Below are 16,242 nucleotides of genomic sequence, written 5' to 3'. Positions count from 1 at the left end.
CCACCTTGGAATGTCAGTATTTTTCCACAAACCAAGTTTTGAAACAAAGGGTTCCTGCCACATGCTAAAGGTATACAAGGCAGGGAGTGACATCGTCTGGTGTTCTTCACTCCCCACACGAGAAGACTCCTGGAAACACCTGAGGAACAAAGACTGAACTGGGGGAAATGCTGGACCCAGGCTAAAAGTATTTCTAGCCTGTGTATGAAGACCTGAGAAACCCAAGTTGTAAAGCTAATGCAGCTTGTGCCTTAAGAATCTACAAGTCTGCCTGTACCATCAGCTAGGGTGAGAATCTGCTATTCATATCCAATCTATCTAGTATTAAGCTTAGGTTGCGTTTTTGTTTATTTGCTAAGTAATCTGCTTTAAGTGTGTTTAATCACTTAAAAGCTATCTTTTGTAATTAATAAAATTTATGTTTTAATCTAAATCAGAGATTTTGGAGTAAAGTGCCTGGGAATCTTAGCTCAGAGATGCTGTTGCATATTCCTCTCCACACTGAGGGGGGAGGGAGCAAATTCTATGAGCTTACGCTGTACAGTTCCCTGTGCAGCGCAAGACAGTATAATATTGGGTTTATGCTCCAGAGGGAGCACATGCCTGGAGAGCTGAGAGTTACCTTGGCTTTAGCCTTTCTACTGCTGATTTGTGCAATGGCTAGTCAGAGAGCCTGCATGTAACTGGAGTTGGGTGTGTCCCTACATGTGTGTATGCTGGTGGAAGTGTAAAACCAAGAGCATGTCTGCAGCTTATCACAGCAGCACAGTGTGAGAGGGAGCCCAGGCTGGTGGGCCAGAGGGCTAAGTGGTGCCCCACTTCCAGGTGGCATCCCAGGAGAAACCCGTCACACTAGGATTAAATAATTTTGAGTTGCATAAAACCTCTTAAAATGTTTATTTTTTCAACAAGTGTTTATGTTCAAATGAGGCAGGCATTCTTAGAATTGTCATTTTGACTGATCTGACTGCCGTCTATTGAAAGACAGCGACTGTCAGAGACACTGCATAGAATTATGTACATTTCAAAATGTTACTAATCCAATCCACTTTCAAATAAGAACTTGTGAACATTAAGCATTGTGTAAAACCACATGCAAAAATTGCTATAAAGAAGCTTAAATAAAACCAAACTTGCAGGTTTTCAGAAAGGATATTTCAATATTAAAAAAATATACTGTGTATTAAATTGAGCATTTCAAGTAACTTAAATATCTTTAGCAAACAAAGAAATTGTTCTTAGAACAAAAAGCTAATGAATGGCTATTTAGACACCAAATTCTCAACACAGTAGTTAGCCTGTGTGAAACCATGTGTAATCTAAATAAAGTGAGTACACCATTAAAAACAAACATACATTTAGCAGGACTGATTAACTATTACATTTCTATATTTACAAAAGTGCTTAGCATAAAAATATTACCTAAAAAAATATAAATTTTATTAGTATCATTTGGCTTCACACATACTACTAGATCTGCACTTTGGAAGGAGAAACATAGTATTTACACTAAGTTTAGGCAACTTTCCTATATCTTTAAACAAGTCTAACAAATCTCCACGCAAATGTACCCTTATCCAAATTATAATTTATCCTATTTGGCTCACCATAAATATAGCAATTCATTAAATACTAAACAATATAAATAACTTTATCCATTGTCTGCTGCGTTAGTCCCTAATACAGGCTGCCGACAAATGGGGCAAGTAGAATTTTCAGAAAGCCAGCGATCAATACAATGAATATGAAACTCATGCATGCATGGTAACTGCCTTAGCTTGTTCCCTGTTACATATTCATTGATACAAACACTACATGTTTTACTTATTTCACTCTCTGTGTGGCTGTCCCCATAGTTCCGGGTAGACAGATTGTCAATCTGCTCTTTGGTTAAACCTCTCAAGTGCTCGTCGTCGTCATCTTCATTTAGCAAGAAGAAATGTGCAAGACGAAGAATAGGCAGTGTTCCATTTTCAACCAAGTTGTTTGCCTCTTGAGACTGTCTGCTCTCCCGATTGTCATTATTGAGACTATAATGTTGAGTCCCATCATTCTCTCCATTTGATTCACTACTGCCTTCTTCAACATACCTATGCCTAATTGAAGTCTCACTTAATTCACTATTATCATTTCCTGTGTGAGAGTTATTCAGCTCTGATTGCATATCTGATAAGTGCTGACTGCCCCTCTGAATTTCTGAATTCGATTCAGTCTCCATTAAGGAGCTTAGTTCTCCAAAACCAGTCATAATTTGCCTTAGAATTGACCGAAGAGCCACTGATGAAGGTTCACCAACCCCAGTTTCTGAAATCCTACGAAGAGGTATCCGTATAGTGCTAACATAGGTTCGTATACCTGCACGTTCTGATCGGGAAATTGTACGGCGAAATCCACCACTATCACTTTCGAAAGTAACTGTGTTTTCTGCCATTCCCACTCTAGAGCGCGTTCTACTAGCAATACTATCCCGATCTCTATTTTCCCCAGGACGAATTCTTCTCACCTGAAGATCTAGTGTAATAGTTGGATGTCTTCTAACGGCAGCTGTTGATCTACTAGATTCATCCTCTTCCAATGTTATGCCCAATGTTGGGGCTGAATTAAAAAATTGTGGCGTCTGTGTACTACCTACTGTTTGTTCATCTGGCTCAGAGGGTGGCTGAGCTGTATATCTCCTAGTAGACCTTCTAGAGATTTGCTGTAAATTCCTACTTTGCCTCAGACCAAGCTCCTCAGAATCAGTAGAGCCATCTTGTCTTTGCAATGGAGAACGGCTTCGACTACTCAAAGTAGATCTTAACCTTAGAATTCCTAGTCTTTGTCTTGTATTCATCTGAACATTAGCTCTAGCTCTACCTCTCTGGAGACCAGTGGATGTAACTGTTTCTTGCATTTCCCTTCGCCTAACAACATTGTGTTCACCAGTGTCTGAAGAAATATTACGTGCAGTGCTTCTTGTTCTGTAAAGGCCTGATGACTCCCTAGTTCTGCTTCTGAGCCTTCCCAAGACAGGAGAAGAGGTTTCTTCAGCGCTTTGTACCACTGAATTTCTCACAGTTCTGGTCCTTGCAGTGTTAGAAGTTTCACCATTAGAATCTCTTGAGGTCCTGCTCCTAGTTCGTGTAGCTACTGGACTGACTGCTCTTTGATGTCGATTGTCCATATGCATTGTGCTAGTACCCAAGTGTGAAATGTCCATATATTCATCACCAGAAGCTTCAAAACTAGTATGTTCATGATTTATGTTGATTTCAAGACTAAACCGGAATTCCCCACTATTTGGATTTGTCTGACTCACAGCTCTCCAAGTTTGGTTCCCACTCTGTCCACTGCGAGTAGCATTTCCTGTGCGACGAAAGGTGTTCAGCCACTCTAGCAGAGAGTCACCATTTGAATTTTCCCCAAGAACCTCTGAATCTGTAAGCAGATAAAGAACTCTATTATTTTTCTAATGTTTAAAAGCTTACACATTTTGCATACCATGATGCACTCTAAACCATGTATTACCTATAAGCCTTTTTTAAAGCTCTCTTCCTGTTTCAGTAGTATGTGAGATATATGGCTATATTGATGCTGTTTTGCTGAAGATAAACCTTTGCCTTTAGTGTAATAGATTCCAAAGGTCAGAAGGGACCATTATCATCATCTAGTGTGACCACCTGTTTAACACAAGCCATAGAATTCCCCCAAAATAATTTTTAGAGTATATATTTTAGAAAAAATCCAGTCTTGATTTTAAAATTGCCAGTGATTGAGAATCCACCACAATCCTTTGTAAATTGTACCAATGACTAACTACCCTCACTGTTAAAAAATTATGCCTTATTTCCAGTCTGAATTTATCCAGCTTCAACTTCCAGCCACTAGGTCACCTTATATCTTTCTCTACCAGACTGAAAAGCCCATTATCAAATATTTGTTCCCCGTGTAGGTACTTATAGACTGTAAATCAAGTTGTCCCTTAGCTTTCTCACTGGTAAGATAAATAGACTGAGCAATTTGAAGGGCATGTTTTCCAATCCTTTAATCATTCTCATGACTCTTCTCTGAACCTTCCCCAACTGATCAACTTCCAAGCTGAAAAAAGGTAATTAAAGGAGACTAGGATTTTACTGATTTACAAAAGGTGTAGTCATTATTAGATGTCACAAAATAGATTCTAATTCCATTCATATGATGCTGAAAATGCAATGTAATCATGGTTTTCAACAGCCTCTGAAGATTTAAATGAGATCCATATAGATGCTCCACATTGGATTTATTTGTAACATTTTTTAAGTCCAAGTTGTAATTATGGGTAAGGAGAAAAAGGCACTGTGTTTTCTGCTTTACAGGTGTTTCCATTTGCTAGATTTTAGTATATATGCAGTACTATAAAGAAGAGTTCCCGACGCACCCATACCCATTGATTAAACAAGTGGTCCCCAAACTGTGGGGCACGCCCTCCTAGGGGGCATGGAGGAATGTCTGGGGGGTACGGCGGGGCCCGGGCCTGTCCCCATGGGTGTGGGGGTGGGGAGGGACCACCACCCAGCCCTACTCTGCACCAGCTCCGCCCTGGCCCTGCCCCCACTCCCGGATGCTGGTCCTCTGCCTCCACTCCTGGCTGCAGCCCCTGGCCCAGCTGTGACTCCACACATGGCACGGGGGGCACAGGCACATTCCATTACTTCTGGTGGGTGGGTGGATGCAAGAGGAAAAGTTTCCTCTGCTACCACTGGATTAAATTGTTTAAAAAAATGGGGGAAGAAGTCACATGGAATCATCAAGCCCACACATGTGCGCTGGGGATTATATACAGATAATCAAATGTGATTAACTGATTTTTAGTTTTATAAGATCAAGGCTATAAATATAAACAAAACAATTCATTGCAAATAGTTTAATTAGATTATAAGATATCACTTAGTTGTTGATTAAGTCATCACATCCAGTCATAATACAGGATGAAAATTTATGGAGTATAAATCCTCATGCGTCAAGGCACAGGCCAGCCACTAACTGCCTGGGGTTAGGAAAAAAAGTTTCCATTTGGACAGGTTACTTAATAACTTGGTATTATCAATTTTCTTGCACCTTTCTCTGAGGTATTGAACACTGGCCACTGTCAGAAACAAAAACTTTGGATTACAAGGACTAATGGCTCTCAAGTATATGAAAAGCATACATGAAAGATATATGCACCACAACATCTATGATTTTGCTTTCCCAATCAGTTACACACAATGACTTAATCAAGGTATTTCTCCTACAAGCTGGGATGGAATAATGACACTTATTTTTAGTTTAATTTGGAAAGCATTCATATGCTATGGGGATGGAATCAATACAAGCATTTGTTTTCTGATTATGTGAATTTATTCTACTTGATAGCTGCTAGGTAGCTGGTATGCTGAAATGACTGCCTATTATGTATTATATACTATTCTCTCTTTATGCTTCCTCACTTGTCTGTATCTACCTGTTGTCTTGTCTTACCTTTAGATTGTCTATTGTTTTATTGTGCATTTGTACAGTGCCTAGCACAATGGGATTCTAAGTCCATGAGTGCGGCTCCTGGCTGCTACAACACTAGAAATATTACTACAACTTATAGTCTTCATCAAAAAAAACCTGGCTAATCATTTGGCGTTCTCTCAATGGTTAATGAGAACACAGACAAGATATTTCAATTTTAAAGTGCCACATTTTTACTGACTACTTAGAATTATCCCTTGGACTCTGGAAAATTAAGTCTGTTTCCCTGCCCAACTCTTTTCTTCCACCCATTTATATGTACAGGTTTCCTTCCTGCCCACAGAGAGGAATGTTAAGTTTTGGCAGAACTGTTTACAGAAAAAAAAAAAAAAAACCCGACTCCCACGCCGAAAAATAAAAACCCCTCGTCCCTATTCACATAGAGCAAGATTTTGGCCCACTCAGATTCATGAAGGGAAGAAGTTAATCAAATGTTGGGACATTAATTTGGGAATATCCACTTAACTACTGATAGTCTTTTTTTAACCTAAACATCTATCTAGGGAGATAATATTAATTTCAACATAGAATTTACCTTGTTTTAAAGAAGGGAAAGTTTTTTTTTTTTTTTTTTTTTTTAAAGATTAACTTTAGTTTTTCAGATGGATATCACTTCTCTCCTTACGTTAGCTGTTTTGACAGCTTCTATAATAAATAAGAAAATAGCTTAATCTATCCTTATTTTTAAAAGGCAGAAACAAATAAGTAAATTATTTCTGTGCAAATATTGCGTTTTGGAGGGGAAGGGTCAGGGTAAGTAATTTGTTGCAAATCTAAATCAGTTATTGTGAAGTACTATACGTTAATTTACTTTCACATCATTAGGATACATTCTATTCATTTTGCTACTTGGACAAAAGAGCTACATAGAACAAAGAAACAACAGACTTAGCATGGATGTCACTTGAACAGGCCAGTATTTTAATATACCAAAAAAAAAAAAAAAAAAAAAAAAATATCAATGCTTTATGCATAGAAGTAAATGAAGAAAGCTTACCTCCAGCAGTTTCTCCTTCACCTTCCCTATTTTCTACATCAGTTTGGGATGCTAGATGCTCCTTTGCCCTCTCTAAACGTTGCTGTAGCTCTTCTGCTGTTATTTCTCCTGAAATAGTTCACATATTTAGGTAATATATGCCCTCAGCCTTTCAGTAAGATATTTTGATTGTCTCAAAAACGTTTGCATATTACTTGTTTATACAAGCATAACAATGAAACTGTTTCCTATATTTTTTTTTGTTACTGACAATTTTCAGAAATAAAGTAAAAACAGTAAGACATAGGAGAGACACCAACATGATTATAAAATTACAATCAATACAAATACAGACAATAGAATAAAAAAGTAGGCACCAGAAACGAAGAGGCTACATGAATCTAAGCAGAAGACTGCATGTCATTATAACCTGCCAACCTATTAGCATCAGTATGTTCTAAGAATTCAGATGCTGAAGAAATTCTCTTCTATACGAGGTGTATTTTAAGTATGATATTTGTAAATGAATATTTTAATTATTGTATGTGTGCCCAGAGATTGTAACTTAGATGCGTATTATAAATCTAAACATTATGCTGTGAGGATGAATTTTTGTTTCACAAGCTTTAATACCCATTTAAAATTGTTCATTTTTAAAGAGCAATGCCATCAACTTTAAAAGAAAAAAAATCTCACTTTTCAGTCATTCCCCAGACACACAGACCAAATTGTACTTTCAGTTACGGCTGGCATAACACCACTCCAGATTTATACTGGTGTACTGTCTCATCTGCTGTAACCATCCATATCTTACCAGGAGTGCCAAGAAGATTGTGGTCTCTCATTAACCTGTAGTCTTCATCACTGAGTTCATTAATGAATTGGTAATAGGCCTCCTCTCTGCTAAGGCGCTCCTGCTGCCACTGTCTCTCATCTTCACCATGTCTGTGTTCTAGGGGAGAGGCTTGTTCATCACCTCCCCCCAAACGAGACCTAGATCGATCCATGCTGAGATAAACAGGCTGTTCTGAACAAAACCAAAGATCAGTACAGTGAAGTATAACTCCGAGTTATCAGTTGCTCAGTTTCTCATTTAACCTAGTTTACCTATTAATATGAATTTGACATGGACTAGGTTGTATGTCCCTATTTGTCAGGTCAATTAACCAACAAAGAGTTTACTGGGCAAATATCTTGCTTCTTAGCTGTTTAAAACAATAATGAAAGTCACCCTCTCGGTGAAAAGACAAATAAGTTGACATACCAACTTCTTAAAGATAAATCAAACAATTACTGTTTTATTCTTAGCCTTATAAGAATACCTTAAAAATATAAAGAAATAAACACAAAAGTTTGTTTCCTTCCTCTCACTGCAATAGAGCCACTCTGAGGTGAATCACAGCAGTGGTTTAGAAGTAAGGTGAAATAGCATGGGAAATGTTGGTAAATCAAATGTAATTAGCCAGCATAGAATTCTGATGAGATAACAGAGTTATTACTATAGAGAAGAGTACTAGACACTGGATATTTAATGACAAATAGTTAGGACTGCAGTTTTACCTCACATGTAAGGGATACCACTTCCAGCAATATAAGCCCTATAGCACCATGCTGGGGAATTGCTTCACTTCTGATAGTGTTTTTAGGTTTTTCTTGCAAGTCTCTAATCCAAACTGCAGACTGACAAAAGGATGCATAACTATGTCAAGCTCAGAATCAGAGAGGAAAGACTAGACTCTCACACCCACTCTTTGTTCCTTCTGCTGCCAAGAAAGACAGGAAATCAAGGATACATTGATTGCAAACCTTATTAACAAAACATGAGCAAGCCCCCTTGTACTGACAGATCAGCATTTTAATAGTCTGCTTTTACTGGTTACAGGTTAATTAATATCCCCTTCTCACACTCTCTGGTGGATAGTCCCTTATTGTCCCATCCTTGGTCTCCTCACTTTACACTCTTTTCTTGGGTAATTTTATTTGCCCCCAGGGCTTCAGCTAACTATCTTTCCAATCACTTCCAAATCTACCTTCTCACTGACCTGTCTCTCTTTATTCAATCCTGCATCTCAACTTGTCTCTCTAACATCCCCTCCTGGATGTCTCATCAACTTAAACTAAAAATGGTCAAAATGGAATTTCTTTCTCCCCCAATCAAACATTGCCCATTGAGCCCCTATTAGCTGTCTCTTTTGACTGAAATACCATCCCTTCTATCACTCACACCCAAAAGCTTCGAGTCATCGCCGACTTCTCTTTCTTTCATCCAGGCTGTGGCCAAATTTTGTTGCTTCTTTCTCCACAATATTTTTATGATTAAACACCTTATTTATATCCACAACCAAAATTTTAGTCCAGGCCCTTATCTTCCCCACCTTGTTTATTGCATCCTCTTGAACAATACACATTGCCCCTTTCAATCCGTTCAAAACATAGCTGCTAAGTCAATCTTCTTGACCATATCACCACTTCTAAGAGCCTGATCTAACTTCCTCTAAGAAAGGTCTCCCCCACTGACTCTAACAGGAGCTGGCTTGGGCTGTAAATTCCTCCACTGGCTCCCTTTTGTCCACAACATTAAGTTCAAACTTCTTGTTATCAAGGTCCTTCAGAGCACTGCCCCCCTCTCTACTTATCTTATTTCTTGTCACATTCACCCAAGTTTCCACACTTGCACTGATGCTAGCTTTCACTAGCCCATCATGTCTGCTTCTGCCACAATTGTCTTTGCACCTTCTTCCATGCTAATTATTGTCTGGCAAGTAGTGCTATACAAAGGCTTAATCAGACCCAAAAGGTTTGTAATCGAAAACAACAAACAAACAACATATATAGCAGAGTCACTGAGTCCAGTTCCCTACTATCACAGGCAATCCAGTCAGACAATTCCATACTTTAAATTTATCAAGCTCCACCTTAAAACTAGGTAGCTTGTTTGCCCCCACTACACCTACCGGAAAGCTGTTCCAGAACCTCACTCCTCTGATCGTTAGAAACCTCCTTGTAATATCCAGCTTAAATTTATTCATGGCTAGTTTATACCCTTCTGTTCTTGTGCCTACATTGTCCTTTGCCTTAAATAGCTCTTCTCCCTCCATGGTGATTGCCACCTTGATGTATTTACAGTTAACAATCATATTCCCTCTCAGTCTAAATTTTGCTACACTAAACAACCCAAGCTCTTTTGGTCTCCTCTAGTAAAATAGGCTCTCCATTTCCCAGATTATCTTAGTAGTCTTCCTCTGCACCTTTTCCAGTTTGAAATCATTTTTCTTCAACATGGGTGACCAGAACTGTACACAGTATTCCAGCTGAGATTTTGCCAATGCCTTGCACAATAGCATTAGTACTTTACCTATCTCTATTGGAATATAGCTCACAAGTTATTGTAGGATCGTATTTGACTTTTTCACAGCCACATTATACTGGTAGTTCATACTACTGCATGTGAGTCTTTCTCCTCTGTTGTTTCCAACTGCTGAGCCTCAAGTTTAAAGCAGAAATTCTTGTTATTCCCTAAGTACATGAGCTTGCACTTTGTATTATTAAATTTCATCCAATTTCTATTAGTTCAATCCTCTAGATCACCCAATTGCTCATATATAATAGTCCAGTCCTCCACTGTACAGAAGATGCCTCCCAACTTTTTGTCAACAGCAAATTTCATTAGCATACTTCTACTTTTTCTGCCACGGTCACTAATGAATATTAAAGATTGGTCCCCAAATAGATCCTCAAGGAACTTCACGAGTAATCTCCCTCCAGATGGATAGCTCTCCTTTCAGCATAACCCTGTCTCCCTGTGATGGGGTGTACCAGGACCTCTGAGGCCCCCTGTTGGAGGCCTGGCAGTCCTACCACACTCCACCCCAGAAAGGGAGCAGTGAAGGTGGGTCCTCCATGCTTGCGTAGAGAGGCTGTGGTAAAGTGGCCAATCAGCACACAGCAGACCCAATTAAAAGGAGCTGCAGGGCCTACACAGTTGCTTGTTGGGACCAGGGAAGTGAGGAAGGTGTTCTTTGCTGGATGTGAGATCTTCAGCCCTGAGGTCAGGGTGGAGTGAAGTGTGTGGAAAGTGGCCCAGCATCTACTACAGAAAGCAGTAAGTGGTTGCTTTTTATAGGCTCCCTGGGTCTGGATCTGGAGTAGTGGGTGGGCCCAGGTCTGGCCACTGGCAGAGTGGCCAAAGCCTTGAGAAGGGGGACAAGTGTTGCTTAGAGGCCCCAGTGAAGGCCAGGACTCCATCGCCAGAGAGAAGGCCATGGGAGCACTACTCTAACAGGCAGGGATAGATTTTAGGCTAGCCCAGAAGTGGCTGAAAACTGAGCCTAGAGACATGGCTCAATACATTCCGAAGGCATGGTGACTGGCCCTGTTGGATTTTTTGTTTCGTGTTCAGATGTGTAGACTATGCATAGCTTAGCTGGAGTGATGAGCCCCTGAAGACCTGCCTGTCAAGGTTAACTGTAAACAGGGACACTACAAGCAGAAAGCACAGATCTGCACCCACCTGATGGAGATGTGCATTAGAGGTGGGTGGTCCCATCACACTCTCTAATAGTCAGTTCTTTACCCAGTTACAGATCTTGTACTAATCCCCATTGTCTGCATTTTAACTAATTTCATGTGTGGGACTCTATCAAATGCTTTACTGAAGCCCAGGCAGATTAGGTCTCCTGCATTTCCCTTGTCTAAACATATCCGTTATCTAATCAAAGATATCAGGTTAGTCTGGCAATATCTACCTTGGCAAACCCATGTTACATTTTATTCCTTTTTCTATTTACCTCCATGTAAGTCTCTTCTTCTCCGCCCCCCCCCCCCCCCCGCCATGCAAATTCCACATGGAATTTCTTAAAGCAAAAACTAAGCTTCTTCCACATTTAAGTCCCTGAGCTCTTCAGTCCAGATGACTATTAATTAGTTCCCTTATTTTCCCCAAATCTGCCCTTTTGAAATCCAAAAATCTTATAGTTACAACCTGGTTTTGACTATTCTCCCAATAATTTACACAGAGTCAACTAGGGGTCACCTGATCCAAGGTTTTTTTATGACCAGCTCTTCTATAATGTCTTCTCTACTCACTAAATCAAGTCCAAAACAGCATCACCTCTTGTTGTGTAAGTGACTATTTGCTGAAGAAATCTGGTCTGTTATACCCACAAATAACTAGGCCTGACTATTAACCGCATTCGTTCTCCAATCTATTAACTGGGAAGTTAAAATCTCTCTCAGAGACAATTTCTGGTAGTATTTTTCTCTCTCTAATATTAGAGATCTCTATGCACCTACAAATCTGAACCTGTCTACAGCAAAAGGGGAGATAAAAACAAATTGTGAATTTATATGAAAAACTAGATATTTAAAATGAGAATAACTATTCCTGCCTCCCCCTCAACTTTGTCAGCTAATTGATTTATTTAATGTAGTCTCATAATGCCCAGGAAGATGCATATATAAATCCTTATTCATTAAGGATGAAAACTGTCATGTCAGCTAATCTTTCTTCATTCAATTTAAGCTCTCAAAGAGAACTCTCCTTTTCCCCACTCCCTTTCTCATGCACAACAACAACATATGAGCCCTTTTCCTTCTTTAAAGCATGTATGTGGTAGAAGAAAACAATTAAATGGCCCTTTTGAGTCTTCTGGTAGGATGGTTAAAAACAGGCTCTAAATGACTCCCTTAAGAGCATGCAATGTTGTGTTGATCCCAGGGTATTAGAGACAAGGTGGATGAGGTAATATCTTTTATTGAACCAACTTCTATTTGTAAGAGGAGCTTACAGAGACCTGAAGAACTGTTTAAACTCAAAAGATTGTCTCTCTCATGAATAGAAGTTGGTTCAATAACATTCTCACCCACTTGTCTCTCACTTGGGAACAATAAGAAGTGTTTATATGTGTTAAATATTTAGTAACCCAGTCTGTTTAAAATAACAGTAAATGGCACCCATGCAATCTCATATTTAACATTATTGACCACCATCAAAACTAAGGGCTGGTCCACACTTGAAAATAAGATGGACCCAGCTATGTCGCACACAGAGTGTGAATTCGCACCCCTGAGCGATGTAGTTAAACTAATCCAACCTAAGCACTTGTGTGGGCAGCGCTAGGTTGACAGAAGAATTCTTCTGTTGGCCTACCTACAGCCTCTCAGAGGTGAATTACCAATGCTGATGGGAGAACCCTTCCCATTGATGTATTGTAGATAGTCTCCATACTGAAGCGCTACAGTTGTACAGCATCAGCCCTAAATGTAGACAAGCCCCTAAATTAAGGGGGTTTATTAACTATTAAATAGAACAATGGCAAGAATAATCCAGGCATAACTCAGAATTCTTCATTTGCAATTTTCCCCAGAGTTTGAGAAATTACACATGATTTTATTCTATACATTTCTAAATCCAGAACCAATACAATAACCCTCTCATATCAAAGAATGTGCACTCACTTTAATCAAAGCGCTATATAGATTATTTTTCCTCTTGGCCTCTTTCCATTAATTTGTATCTAGGATTCAAATAAGTGATCATTTTCTGAAAGGCCCTCCCGTGGCTGCCAGGAGGGTGAGGGCTGAGTTTAGCAGAGGAGGCCTCCCTTGCAGACAGGCACACACGACATTGCTGTCAAATCTGACCCTCCAGGCGAGACGAGGTCCCCGGGCTTTGAAGAAAACCTGAAACCAACGGAAATATCCAAGTAACTAAAGACGCAGCGCCAAGAGCTAGGCCCGCTGGCCTGGCCCCACACCAGCCCCAGGGAAGCCCACGCAGACACTACGGCCAGGGACTATTGACCCTTCCCCCCCCAGCCTCGGGGCCCGACCAGGCGGGGAGGCTCAAGGCTGCTGCCCTTCCCCCGCACTCCCGGGGGCCGGGGATCGTTCCACTCTGCCCGGGCTGCGGCTCTGACGCCCGTGGGGCGGGCTCCCCGCGCCCCCTGGCCGGCGCCTGTTAGCAGACCCAGCGCTGCGGGTGACTGACACCGCTCCTCTCCAATCACCTGTCACAGCCGCGGCCAGACACCAATTACGGCAGGGCGAGGTGGGCCCTGTCTCTACTTCCCAGCCCCAGTTGGGACCCTGCTCACCGCGGGCGACGCCCCCTCCCCGCTGCGCGGAGCCGCCCTCTGAGCCGAGGGGAAGAGCCCGGCGGGAGGGCCGGGGGCCCAGCATGGGGGGAGAGGGGGCGGCACGCACCGGCCCTACTCACCCCTCACCTCCGAGCGGCCAGCGCCGGAAAGAAGCGGATTCCCCAGAACCGCGCGCTGGAGGCGGAGCGGTGATTCCCGTCCGGGTGGCCGCACTGAGCAGCGAACAAATGTTCCGCAGTCAGACGGAGCCGCCGTGGGCATGCGCACAGGTGGATCTCTTCTCCCGCTGCGCATAGCCTGCGGCTGGCCCGTCTGGCACGTGAGAGAGAGTCTGAGGGGCCGGGGCTGCAGCCGGGACGGAGGCGAGGGTAGCATGGGAGCAGGGCGGAGGGGCGCGCCTGAGCGCCAGTAGCTTCCTTCCTCTGGTCATTGCAGTATTAGCAAGCTCAATAGGTAGAGTTGCCAACTGTCTAATCACACAAATCCAAACACCCTTGCCCTGCATCCTGCCCCTTTCCTGAGTCCCCGCCCCTTCTCTGATGCCTCGCCCTGCTCATGCCAGCCCCCCATTCCCTTTGTCGCTCACTCTTCCCCACCCTCACTCTCCCTGGGCCGGGGTTGGGGGCTCTGTGCTGGGGCTGAGGGGGTTGGAGTGTGGGAGAGAGCTCCAGGCAGGGCATGGGGTGTGGGCTCGAAGGGAGTTGGGTGTGGGAATGGGCTCAGGGCTGGGGCAGGGGGTTGGGGTGCAGGAGGGTGTAAAGGGTGCTGGCTCTGAGATGGGGGCTCAGGGCTGGGGCAGATGGTTGGTGAGGGGTGTGGGCTTTGGCTGGGCGGTGCTCACCTCGGGCAGCTCCTGGGCTGCAGCGCAGCAGGGCTGAGGCAGGCTTCCTGCCTACCCTGGCCCCATGCCACTCCTGGAAGAGGCTGGCAGATCCCTGTGGCCCCTGGGCGGGGCAGAGGGCTCTGTGTGCTGCCCTGCCTGCAGGCACTGCCCCTGCAGCTCCTGTTGGCCACAGTTCTTGGCCAATGGGAGCTGCAGAATCAGCACTCGGGGCAGGGGCAGCATACGGAGACCCCTGCTCTCACTCAGGGGCTGCAGGGACATGCTGGGCCCGGCCACTTCTGGGAGTGGATACCAGACCAGATCAGACCAGATTACCTGCATGTTAGTATTGTTCAAGATAGGTATTGTACTTATTAGAGTGTGTTTAGCATTTAGACTCTCTGGAATGTTTGTAAGTTGCTGCATGAATTAATTTCACTTGTAATGTCTGTATCATATGCTGTAAGGTGATATGTAAGTTTTGCTTTATAACTATAAAAATGCTTGTGAACCCAGTCAGGAGGAATGGTCCTCTGCCCATCAAAAAGGACTCCCTAATTAAATGGGCCATTGTGGAACATAACCAAGTCTTTGTTTAGTGAACGGCCCTCTCACACCCATGAAGGTGCTACTTGCAAGAAAACTCACCCCATCAGCTTGAATGCTGGAAAAAGGGGATAAATCAGGGACAAAAGAAAATTCTTTGCTGTGAAACAGAAGCAGAGATCCCTAGGGTCAACCTGGATTAGCCCTAATAGATATTCAGGGCTGACAGATTATTATAATTCTGTCACCTTTTAAAACCATAGACTGTAACTAATTTGTGTATACATGTTGCCTGCTTTAACCTGTAAATAACACTAAATTCTTCTTCCTAGTTTACTAAACTAAGGATTATTATAGGATTGGCTACAAGTGATGTCTTTGGTGTGAGATCTGAGGTAGAAATTGAGCTGGTCTCCCGGGACTGGAAGCAACCTGAATCTTTAATGTATAGCATCAACTATCACTAGGTCCAGCTTGCCTGGGTGGAAAAATAGTCTGGAATGCCCAAGGGGACTATCTGACTCCATGGTAAGACTGGTACAGTGCTTCAGGAATTCACATTTGATAGTGGGTTAGTGAAATCTAGTTATAGAACATACCATGTGTTTGGGGTGTGTGCCCTGCTATTTGACAGTCTGCCCTAATGTAGAAGTGAGGTTCTTACCCACGAAAGCTTATGCTCCCAGTACTTCTGTTAGTCTCAAAGGTGCCACAGGACCCTCTGTTGCTTTTTGCCCTAACGTAGGCATTCACAATCACAAAGCAGTCCAGACAGTACGACACATTTCCCCTCCCACCCAGGGAATCTACTGGCAGCAGATGGGATGTGGCACTTCATAAACCATATTTATTTTCTTCACCACATTCAGTAGCAATTTGCCACCCTCTCTCAATTTCCTGCACCTGTCGACATACCAAAATGTATCATTCATGAGAATCAATTTTCCATCCAGAATAAAAATCAATGTACCTGCCTCAACATACATAATCAGTCCATTTTCTCCCAGTGTGAATCAATTCTACTTGAAATTCATTACCATCAGTTTTTTCCCTGCAATCAGTTTTTTCCACACATCAATTTCCCTTGGTCAAATCAAAATGTCTCCTTCCCTCAAACTCACCCTGGGGGTTGCTCCTCCAGAAGATGGAAGAGGTATGTTAGAAGGGTACAGTGAGGAAGTGTAAAGTGTTCCTGGATCTGTCCTGCTTCCTCTCCTTATGCAAAACTCACATTGAAGTAGAAAAGAAAAAGCTACTAAGAAAATTAGTTAAATTATCATAGT

The 16,242-nt window shown here is 42.3% G+C and overlaps 1 protein-coding gene across 8 annotated transcripts; it reads right to left on the bottom strand.

The window, feature by feature from the left end:
• Positions 1-881: 881 nt before the first annotated feature.
• Positions 882-13,812, bottom strand: RNF6 (ring finger protein 6). 8 transcript variants are annotated; one of them, XM_034758727.1, is made up of 6 exons: positions 13,710-13,812; positions 12,950-13,174; positions 8,054-8,256; positions 7,308-7,520; positions 6,515-6,622; positions 882-3,417 (listed from the first exon to the last, which is right to left on the bottom strand). In XM_034758727.1, the coding sequence occupies exons 4-6, from the start codon at positions 7,498-7,500 to the stop codon at positions 1,652-1,654; spliced, it is 2,067 nt and encodes a 688-aa protein (XP_034614618.1). In that variant the 5' UTR covers positions 7,501-7,520; positions 8,054-8,256; positions 12,950-13,174; positions 13,710-13,812; the 3' UTR covers positions 882-1,651. The 8 variants fall into 8 exon arrangements, with proteins under 8 accessions (XP_034614618.1, XP_034614619.1, XP_034614613.1 ...); XM_034758728.1 differs by having other exon boundaries at positions 8,054-8,253; XM_034758722.1 differs by lacking the exon at positions 8,054-8,256.
• Positions 13,813-16,242: the final 2,430 nt, after the last annotated feature.

This window comes from Trachemys scripta, chromosome 1, assembly GCF_013100865.1.
Source record: "Trachemys scripta elegans isolate TJP31775 chromosome 1, CAS_Tse_1.0, whole genome shotgun sequence".
In the NCBI taxonomy this organism is placed as follows: domain Eukaryota; kingdom Metazoa; phylum Chordata; order Testudines; family Emydidae; genus Trachemys; species Trachemys scripta.
This window is presented reverse-complemented; position numbering and strand designations above follow the sequence as displayed.

Bases quoted from the DNA above. Each gene is read 5' to 3' on its own strand.
- RNF6 (XM_034758727.1), bottom strand. From the start codon at position 7,500: ATGGATCGATCTAGGTCTCGTTTGGGGGGAGGTGATGAACAAGCCTCT. The intron at 6,623-7,307 runs GTAAGATATGGA...GAACTATTTCAG, and splicing joins CAATCTTCTTGGCACTCCTG to GAGAAATAACAGCAGAAGAG. The intron at 3,418-6,514 runs GTAAGCTTTCTT...ATCTGCTTACAG, and splicing joins TGAAGGAGAAACTGCTGGAG to ATTCAGAGGTTCTTGGGGAA.